At 48.0% G+C, this 25,896-nt stretch overlaps 1 protein-coding gene across 2 annotated transcripts in view; it reads right to left on the bottom strand.

The window, feature by feature from the left end:
* The window catches only part of GALNT18 (polypeptide N-acetylgalactosaminyltransferase 18), a 358,416-nt gene that overhangs the window by 9,713 nt on the left and 322,807 nt on the right, over positions 1 to 25,896 (bottom strand). For both annotated transcript variants that reach the window (XM_061440790.1, XM_061440791.1), the window contains exon 10: positions 7,340 to 7,504. In XM_061440790.1, the coding sequence (XP_061296774.1) occupies positions 7,340 to 7,504 (165 nt within the window). The remainder of the gene's footprint in view (positions 1 to 7,339; positions 7,505 to 25,896) is intronic.

Raw genomic sequence — 25,896 nt, 5'->3', positions numbered from 1 at the left:
AGGTATCTCCTCTGTTTCAGGCTTTCTGCTAGGTGCTAGAGACACTGAAAGTGTAAGATAGCCCATCCCTCCAGTCTATTAGTTGATGGGAGAAAGAGTTATGGAGAAAAATAACAGATAAACAATTCCATAAAGTGGGATAATGATGACCCTCATAGCAGACATGCAGCTCATTTTCAAGTTCATGGTGCTTCTTAGTAAGGTGGGCCCACTTGGGGCTTCTAGGTAGAAAAAGCCCGTTTCTGGGCATTAGGAGCTTAGAATTATAGAATTTCAGAGTTGGCAAGCCCTGAGAACCATCCAATCCAAGTCTACTTAGAGCTGTGACACCACTAATGGCCTGCTGAGTGGTTCTCTGAGTCCACCTCTTCCTTGAATGGCCAATTTTTTTAAAATTTAATTTTATTTTTTAACTTTACAATATTGTATTGGTTTTGCCATATATCGAAATGAATCTGCCACAGGTATACATGTGTTCCCCATCCTGAACCCTCCTCCCCCCTCCCTCCCCATACGATCCCTCTGGGTCATCCCATTGCACCAGCCCCAAGCATCCAGTATCGTGCATCGAACCTGGACTGGCGACTCGTTTCATATATGATATTATACATATTTCAATGCCATTGAATGGCCAATTTCATGTCCAGACATCTCTATGAGAAAGCTGCTCTGTAAATTGCCCTTGTATCCCCCTCCAGCTGGTCCTCCCTCAGAGATGCCTAGGACAAGCCTGTTCTCTTTGCCTACAGAAACCCTTATGATGTTTGAGGGTGGAGATCATCCATTCCTGAGGTCATTTTTGCTTCAACCATGTATTCAAATAGACTTTAAGGAAGCTGAAATTTAAAGGACACACATCATAACAGCCTTCCTAGGTCATGAATTCCCTCAATAACATCTTGGAGAGAGGACTTGGCATTTGCTTAACCATTCAAAGCAACAGTGATGGGGGGTGGTGGGGAGGATGGGTGCCTCACTGCCCCTGAGAGGCAGTCCATTGCTTTGGTGCCACACAGTTCTCCTGTGTAGTGACCTAATACCTGCTTCTCCCTGTCTCCTTCTCTTGGTCCAGGGGCACTTATTAGATGCCTCTTTCACTGACACTGCGTTGCCTAATCCCAGAATCCCCCAGATATCAGTATGTGGGGTACTCTGAGAAGGTTAAAGTCTTATGCACGTGTGTGTGCTGAGTTGCTTCAGTCATGTCCGACTGTTTGCGACCCCAAGGACTGTAGCCTGCCCGGCTCCTCTGTCCATGGGATTCCAAGTATGGCAAGAATACTGGGGTGGTTTGCCACGCCCTTCTGCAGGGGATCTAACCTGTGTCTCTTATGTCTCCTGCATTGGCAGGCAGGTTCTTTACTACTAGTGACATCTGGGAAGCCCTAAAGTCTTATACCTAATGTATATGAGTCTATGATCCCAGGACATAGTCAGTTTAGGAAATTCTTTAATTCTGGATGAGTCACAAGTTAGAAAAATCATGAAGGAACAACTACCACTTCTGATGTTAATGAAGTCTCATCACTTGTTGACATGGGAAATGTTGGCTGTTTAGAGATAGGTGCTAACTGACTTCTTCAAACTCAGAGCCTGGGGTGGCCCTCAATTCATAATCTCCCCTCACAACTACCTCCATTTAATTCATCACTACTTCCGATAGACTGATGAACTGTCTCTCAATGTTCTCCCCAGCAGTTGCCTGGTTCCATGCCCCCATGGCAACCTCATCCATCCCTTTTCTCACAAGGGTGATGGAACAGCCTCCTACTTTCTTCTCTGTCCTCCATTCCACCTTGCACTCTGCTGCCAGAGGTATTCAGACCACATCATGTCAATCTAAAGCTTATTGAACCCCTCCTGTGAAAAGTGAAGTGAAAGTGTTAGTCGCTCAGTCTTGTTGGACTCTTTGTGACCCCATGGGCTATAGCCTGCCCGGCTCCTCTGTCCATAGAATTCTCCAGGCAAGAGTACTGGAGTGGGTAGCCATTCCCTTCTCCAGGGGATCTCCTGACCCAGGGGTCAAACTCGGGTCTCCTGCACTGCAGGCAGATTCTTTACCATCTGAGCCACCAGGGGAGCCCATGAACACTCCTAGCTCCTCCCTTGGCTTTTAAGGTAAAGTCAAACCTCCTGGGCTTAATTTTCAATGACCATTACCTGCCTCCAAACTGACTCTGTGTCTCATCTCTTTCATACCCCAATTCTAAATTCCACCCACAGCGACACTGAATTTTTATTCCTCGGACATACCCTGCCTTTTTCTGCCTTTGCCCATGCTGAGCCTCTACATAGGCTGTTCTTCCTTTCTACACCTGGGAAGTATCCTGCAACTTTCAAGATCCAGATCAAACATGTCTCGAATGTGAAGCCTTGCCTGAGCTGTGCAGATAGAGCCCGTCACCCTGGGCTTCCAGAACACTGTATCCATCCCCCTCATTTCTGCTCTTGCCATCCAGTTTTGTTATGTGTTTATACACCCAAGAGCTCCTCCAGGGCAGAGGCCGTGTCTGATTCATATCTGCATCCCTCCTGCCCAACCACTGTGCTCAATAAATGTTTGATGAATGACTGAAGGAAAGAATGTTCATCATTGGAAAATTGTTCATCAGAGCCCTGTACATCAGCGTTGCTGAGAGATGTTTTCATCAAATGTGGTTTCTCAGTGTCAGTATCTAATGCTGTTCTGATTCATCCTGAAGCACTGGAAATTCAGAAGAGCGTGCAGAGGTTAGAGGACAGGCATTTTATTTGTTAAACAGAAAAGCAGGCTATGAGATGGAACACTAAGATATGCAAATACTATCTTCTTTGTAGGAGAAACTGGGAGAATCACACTAGATTATTTTGGAATTAATTCAGCCTAAATGTCTGTGGAGTTTAAATGCAGCCCTCAGGAGAGTAAATAATGCAGAATGTGAAAGTGAGAAGAAGATTTGAAATGCACCAGTAAAATCTTTCAGCCCAACTTCTGCACCAGAACATTTTAGTTGGTAGAATCCCATTGTAATTTGCAAAGATTAAAACCTGTTGCAAGAAAATTAGCCCAGGTCATAACTTTAATCATTTAAGAGGCTTCCAGCTTCCTCTGGCCTCGTCAACAGTAGTTCCTAAACAGTAAGGGCTTGAGGACAGATTCCAGGATGCTTGACAAATATTGACCATTTTGCATGAAACAAAAATTTCACAAACATTAATTTTTAAATATCAAGTGAGAGTGGCTGCTCTGGGTTTGCAAATTAGGGATTTAAAAATATTATTTCCAAACAGTTTCCTTGGTAGAAGGATCAAAGAGGTGATGCCAGAGTGCCCTGGGGGTTCTAATTAGATTTATGTATAAGGAGCAAAAAACTGCCCGGTCCTCAGGGCTGCACATGCTAACATGGCCTGCTTTTGTCAGAGTGTCCCTTTCAAGCATGAGTGTGTGGGGCTGCCTGTTCAGGGCTGTGTATGTGCTGAGATGAGTGAAGGATGGAGCTGGATTTTGGAGGAATATTCCTTTCTCTGCCCAAGTCAGAAAAGGGCAGATGAGATGAGGGCCAGCTGGGGCACCAAGGCCTCTGGATCTGGGCATGGGTGGGAAGGCCATCTGTCTGCGAGGGCTGGAAAGGAGCTGGACATGCCTGTGTGCAGGGATGGGATGTCAAAGCAGCCCAAGTTCAGATTCAAACTGCATGAGGCTAGGCACAGAGAGGCCGAAGCCCCACAGACAATCTAAGACAATCTAAGGAATAGCCCCTGGTGATTCTGGAGCTTCTGGGAGGAGCTAGGACTCGAAAGAGCCCAGGGAGCTCACTTCAGTTCAGTTCAGGGGCACTCATAGCCAGTGACACACAGTTCCCAGAGTGGCAGGTGCCTGGCTGGGCCCTGATTTCTCGATGGTATTCCAGGGCAACCTGGGTCCTCTCCTCCTCCCTCTCCCAGTGCGTTGAAGCAGCGTGCCTGCCCATCCCAGGACCCCCAGCCACAGCTGCCTGCTTGTTTGGTCCACCCCACCAAACGCTGGGCTCCTGGGGGCAGCCTCAGATTCTGTCCTGACAGGAGATCGTGGGGGCCAGGCAGGGTCCTGAAGACCCCAGGGTCGTAGAGGAGAAGGAGGAGGAGGAAGGAACGGCTAAACTTTCAAGCTGCATCTCAGCCTCTGGTAACTCTCCTACCTGTCTCTTCCCCCCTTCTAGAATTCCTCCTCACCATTCAGCTCCACAATTCCAGCCACTGCGGGCTTTCAAAACGCAGACCTAATACATGGGTCCCCCACATGAAGCCTCACCTTCCATGGGACCAGGTCCATGCCAGTCTGCCCCTTAGATGCATCCCCAGGTGTGCCCCGCGATGCCCGCCAGGATCCAGCCACACGCACCATCTGCAGCTCCCTGCACGTAGCTTGGGTTTGGTGCCTTCAGCTTGCACCTATGCCATTCCTTCTCCCTGGAATGCCCCCTCTCAACTCCTATATGGAGCAAACTCTCATGTCATCTACAAGAGCCAAGTTATGTACTGCTGCTGCTGTTGCTAAGTCACTTCAGTCGTGTTTGACTCTGTGCAACCCCATAGATGGCAGTCCACTGGGCTCCTCCGTCCCTGGGATTCTCCAGGCAAGAACACTGGAATGGGTTAAGTTATGTAGTATCTCTTCTGAAGAGCCACCAGCCCTGCCCCAACCCACCACCCCCATCTTCCTGCATGGTGGCATACAACTCCCAGGAGGAAACTGAAAGCAGGGGAGAAGCAAAGTGACTGAAGGCAGCACTGATGTGAGCCACAAGACCCTCCAGATGGTACAGTCCCCATCTCACCCAGCCCAGTCAGCCCCATTCACCTCCACGGGCCGATGTACCCATTTCTCTCTGTTGCCTCCAGCCTGCGAGTCTATTTTGCATCTAACGTGAGCTGGGAGACAATAGCCACTTCACCACCAAGCCCACGGTTAGCCTTCCTCCCTGACCGCACATCTTCAGGGCTCCCTCTGCCTTGTAATTTAAAGGTGGACAGAAAGTCTGTCTAGTCAAAGCTATGGTTTTTCTAGTAGTCATGTACAAATGTGAGAGCTGGACTATAAATAAGGCTGAGCATTGAAGAATTGATGCTTTCGAATGGTGCTGGAGAAGACTCTTGAGAGTCCCTTGGACAGCAAGGAGATCAAACCAGTCAGTTGTAAAGGAAATCAACCTTGAATATTCATTGAAAGGACTGATGCTGAAGCTGAAGCTCCAATACTTTGGCCACCTGATGGGAAGAGCTGACTCATTGGAAAAGGTTCTGATTCTGGGAAAGATTGAAGGCAGGAGAAGGGGGTGACAGAGGATGAGATGGTTGTATGGAATCACTGATTCAGTGGACATGAGTTTGAGCAAGCTCCAGGAGATGGTGAAGGACAGGGAAGCCTGGCATGCTGCAGTCCGTGGGGTCGCAAAGAGTCGGACACGACTGAGCGACTGAACAACAGAGGGGAGATGCAGCCCTGTGCTGTGTCGCTCCGGGCCGGAAGCCTGGCAGAGGAAACTGATAGAGCCTTCCACTGGGCACAGTGTGGGGCCACAACAGGCCACAGCTGGGCCATGTGGGCTCCACCAGGAGAGAGGGAGGGGGAGGAAGACGTGTCCTCTATTCTAAGCCTCAGCCCTGACCCTGACCTGCTTCTAGGGGCCACTTCCAACATCCTCACACAGTTACAAGTAGAAAAGAGAGTCTGAAGTAGGTCAGGAGTAATAATAATAACCAGTGAGCGCCTTGGGTCTGTTGTTTGACATCTTTGTGCCTCATCTATGATCTTGGGCTAACGGTCCACAGCAAATCACACACAGTCGCTGTGATGACTGAATGAGCTGGTGTGTGTCCGGCACCCAGAAGTCTGGCACAGGGTAAACACTGTATGAACCTTAGCTAATTCTTCCTATGGGACAGAACTTTATCGTTTGCAGCACGTGTCAAAGGTCACATGGATAGGGAGGGGCAAGACCGGAGGCCCCAGTCCCTGGGCACCATTCCCTTTCACTGAACCCCACGCCCTGTGCAGGCCCAGCCTGGACTCTGAGCTGCATCCTCTACCTGCCCTTAGGCGTGCTGTCATTTGTCTCCCTGTGCTGCTCCCCGACATCTGCTTTTCTGGGGTCACAAAGTCCTGGTCTGGACTCTCACTCCTGCCCTCCAAGTAGCCCGTGAATCTATGACTTAGGTTGAACTTGTTGCTGAGAGTTGACCTTCACCATCCATTTAGGACCCAACTGAGGGTCTCTCTCAGGTCTATCTGGTTCTGCACACCCAGACCACAGGTCAGAGGTGCCCTGTGCCAGACTTGATGTAGCAGGACCTCCCTGCCCCCCATCCACCACTACAGGGGAGAGTAACTGGACGTGAGGGCTGGAATCAAGGTCAGGCTGACTGAACACCTCCTTCCTGTGCCCGTCAGCCTCCTTCCAGGGTGGAAGCAGCTTGCTGGGAGTCTTGAGTCGGGGCCTCTGCCTCTACATCCTGCGAGTATAGACTTTCTGTTTCTGACTTCCCCAGGAGCATCTACCACGTGCAGCCCCCAGCAGCCTTGAGGCTCTAAAAGAACTCCCTTACCTCCTGTGATGAGCGCTTTCCCTGTACTCCCTGGGAGGTGGATGCTCCTATCTGTGGGTGGAAATGGATCCTAACTTAATGGATTCCCTAGGGGCTGGAGGCCTCTGGGCCAAGGCACGGGTTTTCTTCAAAGCTGGGTCATCATGGGGTGTCTGCAGCTGGCGCCCTGCTCCTGGGCCATCATTTTATAACTGGGCCATTGCAGAGCAGGAAGATAAATACGGTCCTCAGAATTGATGGAGACTTAATAAAGGAATGTTTCATGGTCACCAGTGTGCAGACTGCCCTTCACAAAATGGTCCCCAGACACTGCCCTTTGAGGAAACCTCATTCCCTGCAGAACGAGGAGGAAGGCAGAGTGGCTCACAGATCACAGATGACCCAGCACGGTCTGTACCTGGGATACTAGGGCTGCGCTTGTCAGAAGGGGCTTATGCAGAAGAAATGTGAGTTTTAGAGTCAGAGACTCAGTTTCAATCCCAGCCTTGCCCGCTAACTATGTGACTTCAGGCAGGGGACTCCCACGTCTGAGCCTGTTTCCTTATATCTAAAAGTTAAATAAAATACCACTAAAGCAACAACAATGACAATAACAATAAACTCCCTCAGAGCCAGTATCAGGAGTCAATGAGCTAACCAGTTCCACCCCCGCCCATAGTAGGTGCTCTTTAAATCCTGAGACTGGCTCCTCTGCTCTGCCCCTCCATTCCTCCCATGCCTCCCAGGCCTGGCCCCTCCCTTGTTCCTCTGGCTGCTCCTTCGGGCGGGCCGCTACCTGAGAGAACTGCCAGTGGAGCTTCATCCTCTTGGCTCTGGCGTAGCTGCACTCGATGAGCCGCGGCCGGCTGTTGACGTCCACCAGGCACCGGTTGTCGTCGTCGTCCACCGTGGGGCTCAGGATGCCCACGTGGATCTGCTGGCTGCTCGTGTAGTACACATTCTGGGGGCCGGGGGTGGGGAGAATGAGGTCAGAGGTTAACAGCCAGAGAGGTGGGGAGGGTCTGCGGGGCATCTCCTCGGGCAGCCGGCCAAGAGAGCACAATCCAGGGGCCTTCAAATAATCTTCCATTGTAACGGACAAGAAGAGACCCTTTTACGTTATGATTCAGTACAGTGCCTGGTCCAGAGATATAACTGATACAAAATTCTCAAGAAATCAAACTTAGCCTCACTATATGCAGCATACTCAGTTTTCTATACTTTTTTCATTGAAAAACAGGGGTTATAACCTTTTAAATGGATTTCACCACCCACAGTTTAAGAAACACTGCTTAAATCCATTATTTGCAGGCTTGCTGACTTCTTCCCTCCATAAATATTTTGTGTAAGATGCTGCACTTGACCAGGAGTTAAAGAGCAAAAGACCTGGGCGACGTCTTAGGGAGCTCAGAGTTCTGTGGGAGGGGTGATATGTAATAGGCAATTTCCATCCATCCTAAGACTGTGTAGAGCAGTTGGCAAACTTCTTCTTAAAGGGCCAGGTGGAAAATAAATATCCGGGGCTTTGCAGCATGCTGGGAGGTCTCCCAACCACCACCAGGTTTGGTGGTTCTCTAGGACTCAGAAGATTCAGCATATAGTTGCCCTCACAACTATGATTTATTCTGGGGAAAAGATATAAATCAAAGCAGCAAAGAGAAAGGCATGAGGGCAAAACCTGGAGGAAACCAGGTGTCAGCTCTCAAGGCTCCTTCTACAGCAGTCACAGAAGATGCCCAGGAGTCCCCAGCAAGGAGTTGAGATAATGCCTGTGAAGAGTTATCTACCAGAGAAACATTTAGAGACTCAGCACCCAGGCTTTTTACTGGAGGCTCGTCACACAGGCAGCCTCTGCCTGGTACATACCTATCGCAGACTTCCAGCAGGAAGGCAGGTGTTCAGCATAAACCATATTAGTTGTATAATCAGTTTGGGCACAGTGAGCCGCTCTTACCATCTGTGGGAGTGGTGGGAACCTTCCTGCAATCCAAGCTCCCAGGTGCCAGTCAAGGGCTAACCATGTCAGTGGGCCTTTCAAAGGAGAGCAGTCAGGCTGCTGTTTTAACCATTTTTTTGCACAAAGGGCCAAATGGTCTGGAAAATCAGCTCTGTGACTGTAGTGCAAACACTGACATGGGCAATACAAATGAATGACTTTATTTACAGAGATCGGGGCTGACTCTGGTCTAGCGGAAAGCCATAGGACCTTGGCCTTCACAGTTTTCAGTCACTTCCCCCAACCTTAGGCAATGGTTCCCAACAAGGACAGTCATAGGGTTTGTGAGCTCTCATCCTGTATCACCAAAGAAATTTAAAACCCCAACCTATGATTAGGTCACATGGACAAATCAAGACACCGTACTTCTCTGCTTTAGGTTAGATTTCAGGGTAGGCCCTATTGTTATCTTGATCTATTAAAAAAAACTCTCACTGATAAATATTTTTGATTAATTTCAAATGGTAAAAGGAAGTATTTCTTGTGTTAGTTAAAGAAGGTGATTCTCGAGGACTTTTAAAACAGGGTGCAGAGCATGAAAGGGACTGTGTGGGGAGAAGGGCAGTGCACATGAGGAGAGCAAATAAGGGGTGGACTTTCAGGGCCATATTCTTCCTGAACTTCAGCATCCAGGGAAGGGGTGGAGAGGCAGTCATCCTTCAGATGTTAAAAAGAGCCTCAGGTCAGTGGATCAGCTAAGGTCCCAGCAGGAAATAGGTGGCACGCTCAGGTAGAGGAATCCAAGGAGGGTAAATACAGGCAGGGTTCTCAGCGGTGTGGGTCTACGGGAAGGGAGCACAGGGATAGTTTAGTTCCTTGGGACAGTAACATGGAGCTGTTACCGTCACCAGGCTCAAAGGGATGAGAGGAGACAGCAGGTACCAGAATGTGTAAAAGTTACATGGAGAGACTTGCGAGAAGGGTCCAGGGAGGGAGAGGTTTGAGGTGATGGTGAGTGGTGGTTAATAACCACCCCAACATCACTTTCCCTTCCCCAGTCCGTTCCTCTGCTGGGTTGGCCCATTGGAAGAACCCAGCTGGAAGTCAGACAACATAGGAGCCCATGGAAACTTCTGTAAAGTCAGCCTCGCAGGGCAGGACAAAAAGGATGGAGAGACAGATTGTAGACATTCATTACAGCTGGATTTGCTCTCCAAGGAAGTTTTATGAATCCATGGAAATGGACATCAAAACTACCAGGGTGACTGATTCTTCCCGTAAAAGAGGTAAAGGGTGATCAAAGTTCTAAGCAGAGGCCAAATGTAGAATGCCTGCCTTCAACGTGGAAATGTGACTAGAACACAGAGCCAAGGAGGCCCTAGTCAACACCTAAACTGGGTAAGAGATAGGCTTCTCATCAGAATCCTGAGACCGTCCATCGGGTGGCCTGGGTTCCCAGTTCACCATCAAGGGGAGTTGATGACCTGCTGTGGCTTCCAGTTTATTGGCATTGAGGGAGAATTTGATGACTGGTAGGATTTAGGAAGGATTGGGGGCAGGAGGAGAAGGGGACGACAGAGGATGAGATGGCTGGATGGCATTGCTGACTCGATGGACGTGAGTCTCAGTGAACTCAGGGAGTTGGTGATGGACAGGGAGGCCTGGCGTGCTGCGATTCATGGGGTTGCAAAGAGTCGGACACGACTGATCTGATCTGATCTGATCTGAGGATTTAGGAAATTAAATTAGATGCAGGTAGGAATCTCATCCATCCATCCAATCATCTAACAAATAATCTCTAAGTTGGGTCCTGAGGGTCCACAGTTGAGAAAGCCATGGTTCCCTGTCCTGGATGATCCAACAGTCAAGTTGGGGAAACTAACATATCAGGAAATAGTGGTCATAAACACACTGATATGGGAACCGTCCGCACTTCCTCCATCTCTTACCCCAACTCTTGCAAAGTTGAAAGTCAATATAAAAGCTCACTACCTCCAAAAAGCCTTCCCTCAATGCGCGAAAGTGTGAGCCTGCTACCAGAGCCTCTCTGCAAAGATGCACAGCTATATATATGCCCTTGGGTTGAACGCACCATCCTCTGTCCTCAGGACAGTGTAGCTCTTAGTCACATAGCAGGTCAGGACCCGAATTTCCTGAAGCTCCGGGGTGTGGGCCGCCAGACAAGGACAGCCAGGAAGGCAGTTACTGTCACTCCTTCCTTCGTCCCTGTCACTAGGACTTGGCTCTCATTTCTAGGGCGGGCTCCACAGACACAAGTAGCTGCCCAGGTAATAGCTAAAACCAGTTTTATCCACTTAGCTGCTCTGAAGTGCTTGGGGGAGATGCTCAGAGAGTCATGTGTCCACTTACTTACTATCTGGTACCACTGTCATCAGAGCTGTTTATTACTCCAGAGTCTGGGAAAATCATAATAGGGACAGACAGTTGTTTGTTACTTAAAAAGCAAGCAACAAAGTGCATCTCGAGTGGGGTAGCCACCAGCCGGTCAGATCACAGGGCAACTTAGCAAAGAAGATTCCGTTAAGCTGTCGCTTGGACACCTCAAAAGCCCAATCAGCGGTGGACTGAATCAATAAATGGCCTGAACACTAAAGAGGGAAATAGTTTTTTACAAGACAGCGTGCTTTTAGTGCCTGTAGGTCCAGCAGGCCCAGCTATGCTTCTGAGCAACAGGGAAACTGGAGATTTAATAGAAGATGACTTAGAATTGTGATTCCCAGTGGCGGGCACTTTTGCCAACTAGAGGATATTCGGCAGTGTCTGGGGATATCTTTGGTTGCCACGATGAGGGTGGGAAAGGCTGCTACTGGCATCCAGTGGGTAGAGGTCACGATGCTGCTCAGCACCCTACAATGCACAGGACAGCCCCCCACAGCAAAGAACTATCCAGTCTCAAGTGTTGAGTGCTGCTATGCTTTATCCCAGTGAATCCTAGTAACAACTCTATGAGGCAAGCGTTACCATCACCCCCATCTTGTGGACGAGGAAACTGAGGGACAGAGAAATTAAGAACTTGTCCAAAGTTACACAGTTGGAGAACAGTAGCTGAAATCTAAACCGAGGCAGTTTGATGCCAAAGCTGTGCCTGTAACCTCTCATCTTCCTCGCCTCCCTCCCTCCCTCCCTCCAGTTACTCCAGCTCCAGTGACCAGGCTGGAGGGGGAGAGGCCAGCTTGGAGGCTTCCACTGTGATCCTGTGAGCAAAGGGTGGGGCGGGGCAGTCCTGGATTAGGGAACAGCCGCGGGCTGGAGGATCCTTGACAAAAAGGCCTAGAATACAAGGTGCTACCAAGTGCTAAGACCGCAACAGCCCTCCTGTGACTCACATCAGAGGTGGAGGCCGAGCTATTATCCTGTCTGTGGATGATTTATGACTCCCCCTGCCTCCCAGGGCACAGATACACATCCCTGACCCCCCAGCTCCTCCTCAGCCACAAATGACTGCTTCAGCTCACTGTCCTCTCAGCCCACACAGCTCAGCAGGCCTACAAACCCCATCTGATGCTGAAAGAGAAAAATCACCAGCGAGGGAAACGGACAGACATATGGTATACCGGGTCTCGTGCCAGGGGCATCATCCTGTCCCTCAGGCTGGGGTCAGGAGTAAGGACCCATCGCTGAGCGGGACGGCCAGCCAGGGAGCCTGTAGCACCCCTCGGGGCACACTCCTGCCTTCAGGGCCACGGAGGCGAGGCTAGGCAAAGCCCCCCAGGGCGAGAGGTTCCCCTTGCTGTGTCACCTCATCTCCCAGACAGGCAAGGGCCCCCTCCCTGCAGGAGCTGGGTGGGCCCCCTGCCAGCTGTGCCCAGCATCCCTTCTCTCCCTGGCCAGCTCGGAGGTGGGACCCGCCTCTGTCAGACTGAGGTGCAGCCTTCCAGAGGCTCCAGCCCTCACTGTATAAAAGGTCACCTCTCTGGGGGTAGAAACGCTTCGGAAGAGAAGAATGAGAAGAAAACAAACATTTGTATCCTGCACCACGCCAGGGACCGTCCACACCTGAGGCCACCCTCGGCTGTAGGGGTGAGGAAGCAGGCTAAGAGAGCTCTGAAGACCCTGCCAGCTGCACAGGCAGATGGCTCTGCTCCCTCCGTGATGAGGGGGAGATTCCCTGGGAAGGCTGAGATCCTGGCAGTTCAGGGCTTTCCTCCCCCTCCCCGGGCCCAGCCGCCCAAAGGGGCCTCCCATCAGCCTGGCTGGAACTGGGGTGCAATCTCCCCCACAGCCCCAAACCCTCAGTTCAGGCAGGGGAGTGAGGATCCCAGAGGGCCCTCCTGGAGTCACCCCTGGGAACCAGCAAGGGAACTGCCAGGTCATTTCCACCAGATCATTCACACTGAGTCCTGGGACGCCAAGAAAGGGTCTCAGGGGCCCCTGAAGACACTCAGGTCTGGGAGGACGGCTCACTGGGTGGGGTTCTAGGACCCCCTCTCCCAGCCCAACCTGGGCTTGCTTTCTTTATTCAACTTTCACATAACATTTTACTTGAACAAAAGGTTATGAAGAATTTACCAAAGAAGTCTGAAAACCACTGAGGTCAACCATGAGACCTTCATCTGGGAGAAGGTCATTAATGCCCAGTAAACCTTCATCAGCTTAAACCCCACCAATCGGAATTTGTGAACACTGGACGACCAGCTTTAACTTCCTGTCTCCAACCTCCTCCAGGCCGCTAGTACCATGCATTCTTTCGTAGGGTCAGTTTACGCATGTCCCAGTCATTCCGTCCCCTCTTCTGTCCAGGCTCCCATACCTGCACTGGCATACCTTAGCCTCTGTGGAAAGGCTGCAGCCCTCACAGCAAATCATGGGATGGGCAGGGGAAGGGGTGCTGCTGGTGGTGGGAGAGGGCCTCCTAGCAAATCAGGAACAGGGAACAAAATGGGGTAGGATAGATAACTTAATAATACATTTTCAAGGTACAGCAGAAGAACCGGCTCTCCTGCAAACAATGGCGTGTGGATTGTGAGCGACTCTGTTTCTTCCATTAAGCGATGTTTCCTTGGCAACACTGCTGGCCTATTGAGTAAGTGCCCTTGAAAAACGAGGTGTCTTAGAGACAGAGACACTCTCTCACCAGGAGATGGGGCGGCAGTGGTAGTATTTGGCTAAAACATTCCTCGGCCTGGAGAGGGGTGAGGGGGAGGCAGGGGGAGAGGCAGATGGGGACACGCTCAACAAGAAGCTCTAGAACAGGGAGAAAACAACTCTTTCAGAGTGCTTTCATGGGAAAAGTGGGGTCTTTGTGGACATTTCTTAGGATACTTGGAGGGGATCTGTACCCTGGAGGACTGTGGTGGCCCAGCTCTGTGTAGGGGTGGACGTCACCCCAGGGGAGTGACAGTCTAAGGGTTAGAAATTACACTAATTGGATGACCAGAGGGTATCAGAATGGGGGTGTTGACAAAGTCCATCAAAGGGTGAACCAACCTGGGGGCTGGAGGGTGGGTTTCCTGGACAAAGGGGAGAGGAGAAAGATCTGTGAGCAAATGAAATGGGGGAGGATAGAGAAATGAAGAGGACACAGTCCTAAATGCAATCAAGCTCGGGGTGTTCCTCACATCAGAATCACCTGCAGAACTTTAGAAACTATAAACACAGTCTTAGGGGTGGGGCCCAGGTGATTCCAGTGAGCAGCCAAGGTGGAAAACTGGGTGTATCGAGGGGCTGATGGCAGCCTCAGGAGTAAATGTAGCGCCAGCACATACAGCCAGCTGGCTTCCCAGCCTCCCTCTCATCGTGGGGGGCCAGCGGGATCTGTCTGCAGGGCATTGTTTGGAGGACTCTGAGAGGTTAGGATGCACTGTGTTTAGGACAACAGTTCTCAAAGTGTGGTCCCAGCACCAGACAGGAACTTGTTAGAAATGTATATTTTTTAAGCCCAACCCCAGGCATGTTAAATCAGAAACTCTAAGAGTAGGATTCAGGAATCTGAGCTTTCACAAGTCCTCCAGCGAAGTCTGATATAAGTGAACATTTGAGAAGTGCTCGTCTAGGAAACGGGTGGTCTGGTGGGCTTACAAGTCAAGAGGGCTCGGGTCTTCACTTAGCACCCCCACCCTCGCTGACTAGCTGGGAGCCACTCCGAGCCTCAGTTTCCTGACTGTAGAATACAGCTGTGGATGACGAGCCTGATCAGTCCTCTCGTCTGGCTGCAGGGACTGGGGCAGGAACCGGCAGCCAGGGAGAAAGGGAGAGAAGAGACCGGGGGGTCCTGCTGCCCTGCCTCAGTGCCCCCATGCCTGGGGTCCCCTCCCCGAGTCTGCCCGGCCAGTAGACCTGTTGTAAGATTCACAGAAACAGCGGGCAGTGTGTGGGCACGTTGGCTGGCTGGGGCAGAGGGGATAAGGAACAGGGCCTTGCTTTCTTAAATTTCAGTCTTGAGTGGCCACTGTGATGTTCGCAGTTTGTACTAGAAATGGCCTTTGTCTTCTTTACCAAGAATGAGCTGCTGGCTCTGCTGCAGGCAGGGAGGGCTGATTTAAGGGCTTGGTTACTGGTCATTAACCCCTTGACACAGAGGTTTCCATGCTGAGAGCTGCAGGGCACTGATGCTAAATCAGGAACAGAGAGGACTCATTTCCAAAATGATCTTATGTTCACTAACCACAGGACCGGTTATATTTAAGGAATGGAAACATTTGTAAACATTCTGCCTTGGTAACGGTGAAGGAGTGTACATGTGGAAAGCAAGGTCCCTTGCTCAGGAACCCCCTTTCTGCCCCTGCTCTCGTGAGTCCAGGAGGCAACAGGTGGTGAGGCTAAGCACATGAACCCCCCAGCCTTGTAACTGGCACTCAGCCCCTAGACAGCAATCCGTCTAGTTTAAGTCAGCAAATACTCCTTGGTGCCCTCTACGGTGTGGGCCTGTGCCAGGCAGAGAGGCGGCAGGTAGGGCCTCCCTCAGGGCTCTCAGACTGGAGGGGAGTCAGTCATGCTGAACAGGGCAGTCAGAATAGCCCCCTGGCCAAGCTTAGCACAGACTAGGAGCAGACCAAAGCGCTCGAGAACTGGGGGCCAGAGCTGGAGTGACGAACTCTACTGGGGGCTGGTCAGTGAGTGATGAGCTCTGAGAACAGCCTAGGAAGAGAGCATGGGTGCATGCTCAGTCGCTTCAGTCATGTCTGACTCTTCGTGCTCATATGGACTGTAGACTGCCAGGCTCCTCTGTCCATGGGATTCTCCAGGCAAGAATCCTGGATAGGGCTGCCATGCCCTCCTCTAGGGGATCTTCCAACCCAGGGATTGAGTCTCCTGTATCTCCTGCATTGCAGGAGAGTTCTTTACTGCTGAGCTACCAGGAAGCCCAGGAAGAGAGCAGTTTGCCTGGATAACTGACGAGGACAAGTGGGCTCTGGCAGAGCAACTGGGATACACAAGATCACCGAGGCCCAGTGCTGCACTGCCGTCTGGGGAAGGAGAATGCCTCGGGGACGGGGAGGTGAGCTGGGGAAGCAGCTTGGGGTCTGCAGCACTTGGACAGTGTCCTGATGGCCACGGGGAGCTGTGACTTCAGATTAACCAGCCCTCTGCTTGTCCGCACACATGGGGGATCCTCGGAGGAGTTAAAGACATTTAAGGGGCCTGGCAGTGAGCTGAGGTTAGAGATGACTCAGGCTGCTGGGCAGGAGTACCTGGGAAAGCCCGGTGGTGGCCTGGCAGGGCAGCCAGGAGAAGAGAGGAGCTTCAGACTGAGGGGTGGTCTCTGAACATAAGACTGAATAGAAAAGGCTAAGTCAGGCCCAACTTTTGCCTCCCACTGTGCGCCTGACCCCCTGAGGGAGGGCATGGCAACCCACTCCAGTATCCTTGTCTGGACAATCCCATGGACAGAGGAGCCTGGTGGGCTACAGTCTATAGGGTCACAAGGAGTCAGACACGCTGAGTGACTTAGCACCCGTGCAGCACATGCACCTAACCCGAGCAGCTGGGGAGCAGTCATGGGCACTACTGCTGGGCTCAGAAAGTCTGCCTTCAATTCCCGGCTGGCTGTGTGTTTTCATGTTTCATCCCAGGCTTTGTGCCTGAAGCACAGGTGTCAGCTCTGTACCACCACCTGTGAGGTTGTGTGCAGCCCAGCCAGTCCCATCAGCGACCCTAATCCCCGGCCTTGCACTGTCTGTTCTCCCTGGGTCTGCTGGGGTCTCCTGGCTAGGAGTATGTCCCAGTGAGCCCCTCATTCTCAGGAGAGAGCCGAGTGACAGGCGTCACCCTGGGGTTCCTGCATGGGAACCCGTGAGAAACCAGAGACAAACCGGAAAAGAAGGCTGCCGGATTCCTGATGCTGAGAGTCTCATTCACTTTCTTGTAATAGCAACTTGCTCACCCTGGCCATACGGGGAGGCCTGATCCACAGGCTGGCCAAGTAGAGCACCCCATTGCTTGGTCTAGGGTTGGTTCCAGAATGGGACCCAGTCTGGGCCAATAAAAGCTCCCTGGTTTCCCTGTTTGTGGGGCCAAGCTGGGAGGCTCTGCTGCCCTTTCTCGTCAGGTGAGTCGCAGAAGCCCTTTCCTCTTTGACTAAGGAGAGAGTAAGTTTACACATAATGGAAACCAGAGTCATAGAGTGGTGAGAGAAAGAGAGAGGGAGGGAGGGAGAAAGTTAGGTAAATGCCTTTCAAGCCCGTGAATCCAGCCCTGCCTGAAGCCGGGACAGACATGAATTTGTCAATTACATTAGGTGATAAAATCTGTTTTGCATTTAAGTTGATTTGAGTTAAGTTTCTGTCACTTGGAACCAAGAATCTCAACTAATACAGAAGATACAGGAGACCTTTCCAGAATACCAAAGGGAATGAGGCAAAAGTTTCATGGAGTCATACAGCCCAGTAGTCCTTGGCACAGGGTGAATGCAGATATCATGCATGTATAACATTTATTCATTCTTATATTTATTATAAGAATGTTTTCAAATAAAGTACTGAAGTTCTGAATGTCTGCTTTTTTTTTTTTTTTTTACAAGGCAATCTCTCACTCATATGCATGCCAGTATGCTTTCTTCAGAGAATGAGAAGCTAGTGAGGCTAGAGGTTCACATGACCCTAGTAAATCCCCAGGAGTGGGCTGAGTGTCTGAACATTATTCATTATGTGGGTGTAAGTGGAGAATTTGAGAGCTGCAGAGGGAGCCCAAGTTTAGGGAAATAAGATCAGCACTGGTCCAGGAAAAGGCAAGGAACAGGTGCCCTGGAATCGGGCCTGATGGTTGAGCCCATCATTTTCTGCAGCCTCCAGTGTCTGTCTCGAGGGAGCAGTGCCAGCCAACTGCCCCAGCTTGGACCTCAGCCCCACACCCAGGTCTGCTCCTGCCACCCCTCCCTTACCCCTCCTGCAGAGTCTCTGTCTGCACCCCACACCTGACACAGGTGCCTGCCTGAACAGCTCTTCCAGCAGAATCCCACGGATGGAGGCTGCAGATGAAGGCTACTTCAGGCAGAAGCACACTGCTGAGGGACAGATCAACATCATCCATAGTGATGGCCAGTGAGGTGGCCAGGGTCTGCGCTTGTCACAGAGAGGAAGCATGGCAAGGATGGGTGCTGCTGTCAGAAGCAGGCAAGGAGGGCAGACCCAGCGACTGGTGCCGGCAGCTGCGAAGAGGCAGGACTGAGCCTGTGATGCCTAACAGTGAACCATCTCCCCCGAGAATGGCTCTGCCCAGGGATGGGCCCCTGGTGGTCTGTATGCTGTGACACTACCACCTGCCCACTGGGGAAAATAGAGCTGTTAAGGGGTTGAGAAGCCCCCCTCCTCCCAGGAATTTAAATCATGAAATGGAGAGACAGAGATGAGGCAGTGCGATAGCTATTAATAAGACACATTGAGGGGAACTCCCTAGAGAAGATCTATGAACTTGTACTGCTGAGGGCTGCCCCATTTCTGCCTTTCCCCAGGCAACCCTCCTTTTGAGTCTAGAAATGAATCACTATTGGCTTTCTCTAACAGCACCCACCCTTTTTATTTAGCTTAAGCTACCCGTATCTGCTTCAGCTCTTGATGATTGTCACTCCTTTCTATCGAGTCCAGTTGTCCAAGTAAAAACAGCTGTCTGTTGCTCATCTGTGCTTTCTCCATCTTCAAGAAAGCTCACACACCTGCTGTCTGCCTGCTGGCCCTTTGTAGGTCCTTATTCTGGAAGGTGCTTTTCAAAACCCTTTAAAGCTGTGTCTGGTCGTCTACCACCCGCTCCATCTGCTCTCTGACAAACAGCTAAGAGCATATCACATGCCCTGAGGAAAACACGCCCTAGCATTCCTCTCTTCAAAACAGTGTCTGCCAACTCTGCATCCGCCTGTGACAATCAATGCTGGCTCCTTAGCGCCTCTAACAGATTGACTCACTGTCCTGTCCTGCCACCCCGTGCCTCCCTCCAGACCGAGCTCTGGTATGTCCCTTCGTCATTAGTGTCAGACTGGGCCCCGTGCCTTTAACCAAGGGAACGTGAGTGGGAGAGACGCGTGTCATTTCCAGTCAGAAGCTGTAAGAGCAATCATGTCATCTGCCGTGTCTCCTTCTGCTCTCGGCCACTGGACTGGCAGTGTCCCAGGGCAGGGCTGCTCCGCTGGTCTCAGACAGAGACGAGGTGACGCAGAGCTGTAGCTGAATCCTGATGACCATGTAGCCTGAGCAAGAACTCAGTACTTTTTGTTGTAAGACCTTGAGATTTGGGGGTCATCAGCCTAAGTTGAACGATTAAGAAACTGATTCTAGATAAGGAGTACTGCCAAATCCTAAAATGTGAGACACTGACTTTGAAGCCACAAGGTGGGTGGTAAGGAACCACCCCTGGAGGTGTAAAGACGGTGACCTCTTTATGCAGTGGTGAAATACTTGACTAAACTGTTGCCTGCCATAAGCTGGTAGACAAAACATGGCAAGTGAGCTTGTGCTTTCCATGAAGAGCACGCCTTTGTTACTGTCGGCTGCTCGTGACAAGCACTGCAAAAGGAAGATAAGGTCAAGAAAGACTTGGACATGGAGCATGATAAAGAAATGTTTGTTATTGTAAGGCACTGGGATTTCGAGGTCATCTGTTACTGGAGCATAACGAAGCCTGAACTGGCTGACACACCTATTTTGCTATGCTCCCTCAGCAAACAATCACACACAGATAGAATCACAAAATGCGATGCGTGAGCTTAAAGACGAGTAAAAGGGGTTTGCAAAGTATATACCGAGAGGACTTGCTCCAGCAGGGAAGGGGAGGGAGAAGGATCCAAGAAGGACTGACTCTGGATGCATGTTCCCAGTCTCATTCATTAGCTGTGTGACTGTAGACAATTGACTTGGCCATTCATTCTTTTGATTTACTCATCTGTGAAAGCAGGAGATAACAACAGTACCCAGGCATGTTGATGGGGGACTGCCTTGTACTAGTTAACGTTAGCCATTAGTAATGCTCCAGCAACATCGGTCTTTCCCAATCAGATTCCAAGATCTCTAAGGGTTGGGACCGTGCTTGTCTTGCTCACGATTGTATCTCTCTTATCCAACCCAGAGCTTAATGTGTAACATATACTCAAAACATATTAGTTGATTAGATGAATCAGTTACTAAACTATTCCAGGGACACTGAACTCCAGCTCAGACATCCATCCAGGCTCCCTCCCTGGTGCCGGTCACAGTCCTTACTCTAAGAGTCCTCTAAACTTCTCTCTGTTTAGTTTTGGATCAGTACCTTGTAGCTTCATGTAGCCTTGTGGATTAGTAGTTTGGCCAGAAAAGGATTCTCTCTCCAAGATAAGATTCTCAATATTTGCCCCAGCACACCGTCTGTGCCAGGCCTAACTCTTACCTGCCCCTCATGAGCAATGAGGGGCTTGCTCCCTTCCTGCCACACTACAGCTGTTAACCTGCACTGAATTGAGAAGATCTTACTAACAGAATGTTCCCAGGGAGAGTGTGTGTGTGTGTTTCATAGAGTTTTTAATATGCGGTCAATGGTGACCTAGACTCACAAGTAATCTCAGTGATTTGGAAGATGGAGGAAAGAATATGGTAATAAAATCTATGGGTTAAGATCCAGCAGGGAGAAGTTAGCCCAGAAAAATGGACTTCCTGAGGATGATATATTGGTGCTTGATTTCGATTTGCAAATATAACTCTTCCTATTTCATATGTTCCAGCACCATCCCCCATGCCATCTCTCTTCCCTGGGAAGAGTATAACCTGATATACTGGGGAAAAAAGGTCCATCCCACATCTTTACTGGATGTCACAGGCCTCAGATAGCAACGCCTGATGGGCTGCACTGGGACGGGGAAACTGAGGCCATTCCTCTGGGGACTCCTCTTCTTGCCATCCCACAAGATAGGCACTCCATTATTATTTTTTGTATGAATGAATGAACAAATGAATGAGTGAATTAGTGAGATAATACAAAGTGAACACAATAGGACATTGTGATATATTATAAAAATAGTTACAGGTTTTCCTCATCCTTGCACTGAACACTTTGCAAGGTGACTTTGTTACTCCTCCTTTCAAAGATGGAGTCTGTTTCTCTGCCCGTTGAGTTTGTGGTTGGCTGTGTGACTTCTCTGACTCCTGAAAAAGTTTCCATAGGCAAACGTCATCCAAGCAGAGACAGGAAAAACATTCATGTGGTCATGCTTGCTGTTTCTTGCTGCCCTTAGAGTCCCTGTCACCAGCATCATGTGAAGCGGCCTGGAGTAGCCTACTGGATGAGAAACCACTCACAGCCCAGAAGTACCGTCACTCCAGCAGTCAGTCAACCCACCTCCAGAAGCTGACTCAACCAGCTAACCAGCAACTGGCCACAGCCGCCTGACTGAGCCCAGCAGAAGACAGGGCCAGCACAGCTCAGCCAAAACTGTGGACCCTCAGAATCTGGAGCTAAGTCAATGGATGTGTCTTTTTTTTTTTGTTTTTGTTTTTTTTTTATTCTTCCAATTTTATTTTATTTTTAAACTTTACATAATTGTATTAGTTTTGCCAAATATCAACATGAATCCGCCACAGGTATACATGTGTTCCCCATCCCGAACCCTCCTCCCTCCTCCCTCCCCATACCATCCGTCTGGGCCGTCCCAGTGCACCAGCCCCAAGCATCCAGCATCATGCATCGAACCTGGACTGGCAACTCGTTTCTTACATGATATTTTACATGTTTCATTGCCATTCTCCCACATCTTCCCACCCTCTCCCTCTCCCACAGTGTCCATAAGACTGTTCTATACATCAGTGTCTCTTTTGCTGTCTCGTACACCGGGTTATTGTTACCATCTTTCTAAATTCCATATATATGCGTTAGTATACTGTATTTATGTTTTTCCTTCTGGCTTACTTCACTCTGTATAATAGGCTCCAGTTTCATCCACCTCATTAGAACTGATTCAAATGTATTCTTTTTAATGGCTGAGTAATACTCCATTGTGTATATGTACCACAGCTTTCTTACCCATTCATCTGCTGATGGACATCTAGGTTGCTTCCATGTCTTGGCTATTATAAACAGTGCTGCGATGAACATTGGGGTACACGTGTCTCTTTCCCTTCTGGTTTCCTCAGTGTGTATGCCCAGCAGTGGGGTTGCTGGATCATAAGGCAGTTCTATTTCCAGTTTTTTAAGGAATCTCCACACTGTTCTCCATAGTGGCTGTACTAGTTTGCATTCCCACCAACAGTGTAAGAGGGTTCCCTTTTCTCCACACCCTCTCCAGCATTTATTATTTGTAGACTTTTGGATCGCGGCCATTCTGACTGGTGTGAAATGGTACCTCATAGTGGTTTTGATTTGCATTTCTCTGATAATGAGTGATGTTGAGCATCTTTTCATGTGTTTGTTAGCCATCTGTATGTCTTTTTTGGAGAAATGTCTATTTAGTTCTTTGGCCCATTTTTTGATTGGGTCTTTTATTTTTCTGGAGTTGAGCTGTAGGAGTTGCTTGTATATTTTTGAGATTAGTTGTTTGTCGGTTGCTTCATTTGCTATTATTTTCTCCCATTCTGAAGGCTGTCTTTTCACCTTGCTAATAGTTTCCTTTGATGTGCAGAAGCTTTTAAGGTTAATTAGGTCCCATTTGTTTATTTTTGCTTTTGTTTCCAATATTCTGGGAGGTGGGTCATAGAGGATCCTGCTGTGATGTATGTCGGAGAGTGTTTTGCCTATGTTCTCCTCTAGGAGTTTTATAGTTTCTGGTCTTACGTTTAGATCTTTAATCCATTTTGAGTTTATTTTTGTGTATGGTGTTAGAAAGTGGTCCAGTTTCATTCTTTTACAAGTGGTTGACCAGATTTCCCAGCACCACTTGTTAAAGAGATTGTCTTTAATCCATTGTATATTCTTGCCTCCTTTGTCGAAGATAAGGTGTCCATATGTGCGTGGATTTATCTCTGGGCTTTCTATTTTATTCCATTGATCAATATTTCTGTCTTTGTGCCAGTACCATACTGTCTTGATAACTGTGGCTTTGTAGTAGAGCCTGAAGTCAGGTAAGTTGATTCCTCCAGTTCCATTCTTCTTTCTCAAGATCGCTTTGGCTATTCGAGGTTTTTTGTATTTCCATACAAATTGTGAAATTATTTGTTCTAGCTCTGTGAAGAATACTGTTGGTAGCTTGATAGGGATTGCGTTGAATCTATAAATTGCTTTGGGTAGTATACTCATTTTCACTATATTGATTCTTCCAATCCATGAACATGGTATATTTCTCCATCTATTAGTGTCCTCTTTGATTTCTTTCACCAGTGTTTTATAGTTTTCTATATATAGGTCTTTAGTTTCTTTAGGTAGATATATTCCTAAGTATTTTATTCTTTCCGTTGCAATGGTGAATGGAATTGTTTCCTTAATTTCTCTTTCTGTTTTCTCATTATTAGTGTATAGGAATGCAAGGGATTTCTGTGTGTTGATTTTATATCCTGCAACTTTACTGTAGTCATTGATTATTTCTAGTAATTTTCTGGTGGACTCTTTAGGGTTTTCTATGAAGAGGATCATGTCATCTGCAAATAGTGAGAGTTTTACTTCTTCTTTTCCAATTTGGATTCCTTTTATTTCTTTTTCTGCTCTGATTGCTGTGGCCAAAACTTCCAAAACTATGTTGAATAGTAATGGTGAAAGTGGGCACCCTTGTCTTGTTCCTGACTTTAGAGGAAATGCTTTCAATTTTTCACCATTGAGGATAATGTTTGCAGTGGGTTTGTCATATATAGCTTTTATTATGTTGAGGTATGTTCCTTCTATTCCTGCTTTCTGGAGAGTTTTTATCATAAATGGATGTTGAATTTTGTCAAAGGCTTTCTCTGCATCTATTGAGATAATCATATGGTTTTTATTTTTCAATTTGTTAATGTGGTGTATTACATTGATTGATTTGCGGATATTGAAGAATCCTTGCATCCCTGGGATAAAGCCCACTTGATCATGGTGTATGATCTTTTTAATGTGTTGTTGGATTCTGATTGCTAGAATTTTGTTAAGGATTTTTGCATCTATGTTCATCAGTGATATTGGCCTGTAGTTTTCTTTTTTTGTGGGATCTTTGTCAGGTTTTGGTATTAGGGTGATGGTGGCCTCATAGAATGAGTTTGGAAGTTTACCTTCCTCTGCAATTTTCTGGAAGAGTTTGAGCAGGATAGGTGTTAGCTCTTCTCTAAATTTTTGGTAGAATTCAGCTGTGAAGCCGTCTGGACCTGGGCTTTTGTTTGCTGGAAGATTTTTGATTACAGTTTCAATTTCCATGCTTGTGATGGGTCTGTTAAGATTTTCTATTTCTTCCTGGTCCAGTTTTGGAAAGTTGTACTTTTCTAAGAATTTGTCCATTTCTTCCACGTTGTCCATTTTATTGGCATATAATTGTTGATAGTAGTCTCTTATGATCCTTTGTATTTCTGTGTTGTCTGTTGTGATCTCTCCATTTTCGTTTCTAATTTTGTTGATTTGATTTTTCTCCCTTTGTTTCTTGATGAGTCTGGCTAATGGTTTGTCAATTTTATTTATCCTTTCAAAGAACCAGCTTTTGGTTTTGTTGATTTTTGCTATGGTCTCTTTTGTTTCTTTTGCATTTATTTCTGCTCTAATTTTTAAGATTTCTTTCCTTCTACTAACCCTGGGGTTCTTCATTTCTTCCTTTTCTAGTTGCTTTAGGTGTAGAGTTAGGTTATTTATTTGACTTTTTTCTTGTTTCTTGAGGTGTGCCTGTATTGCTATGAACTTTCCCCTTAGGACTGCTTTTACCGTGTCCCACAGGTTTTGGGTTGTTGTGTTTTCATTTTCATTCGTTTCTATGCAAATTTTGATTTCTTTTTTGATTTCTTCTGTGATTTGTTGGTTATTCAGCAGCGTGTTGTTCAGCCTCCATATGTTAGAATTTTTAATAGTTTTTCTCCTGTAATTGAGATCTAATCTTACTGCATTGTGGTCAGAAAAAATGCTTGGAATGATTTCTATTTTTTTGAATTTACCAAGGCTAGCTTTATGGCCCAGGATGTGATCTATCCTGGAGAAGGTTCCATGTGCGCTTGAGAAAAAGGTGAAATTCATTGTTTTGGGATGAAATGTCCTATAGATATCAATTAGGTCTAACTGGTCTATTGTATCGTTTAAAGTTTGTGTTTCCTTGTTAATTTTCTGTTTAGTTGATCTATCCATAGGTGTGAGTGGGGTATTAAAGTCTCCCACTATTATTGTGTTATTGTTAATTTCTCCTTTCATACTTGTTAGCATTTGTCTTACGTACTGTGGTGCTCCCGTGTTGGGTGCATATATGTTTATAATTGTTATATCTTCTTCTTGGATTGATCCTTTGATCATTATGTAGTGACCTTCTTTGTCTCTTTTCACCGCCTTTGTTTTAAAGTCTATTTTATCTGATATGAGTATTGCTACTCCTGCTTTCTTTTGGTCCCTATTTGCATGGAAAATCTTTTTCCAGCCCTTCACTTTCAGTCTGTATGTGTCCCCTGTTTTGAGGTGGGTCTCTTGTAGACAACATATGTAGGGGTCTTGTTTTTGTATCCATTCAGCCAGTCTTTGTCTTTTGGTTGGGGCATTCAACCCATTTACATTTAAGGTAATTACTGATAAGTATGTTCCCGTTGCCATTTACTTTATTGTTTTGGGTTCGAGTTTATACACCGTTTTTGTGTTTCCTGTCTAGAGAATATCCTTTAGTATTTGTTGGAGAGCTGGTTTGGTGGTGCAGAATTCTCTCAGCTTTTGCTTGTCTGAAAAGCTTTTGATTTCTCCTTCATACTTGAATGAGATCCTTGCTGGGTACAATAATCTGGGCTGTAGGTTATTTTCTTTCATCATTTTAAGTATGTCTTGCCATTCCCTCCTGGCTTGAAGAGTTTCTATTGAAAGATCAGCTGTTATCCTTATGGGAATTCCCTTGTGTGTTATTTGTTGTTTTTCCCTTGCTGCTTTTAATATTT

The sequence above is a fragment of the Bos javanicus genome, chromosome 15 (assembly GCF_032452875.1).
Source record: "Bos javanicus breed banteng chromosome 15, ARS-OSU_banteng_1.0, whole genome shotgun sequence".
NCBI classification, from domain to species: domain Eukaryota; kingdom Metazoa; phylum Chordata; class Mammalia; order Artiodactyla; family Bovidae; genus Bos; species Bos javanicus.
The sequence above is the reverse complement of the archived record's forward strand: the minus strand, read 5'-3'. Positions and strand labels throughout refer to the sequence as shown.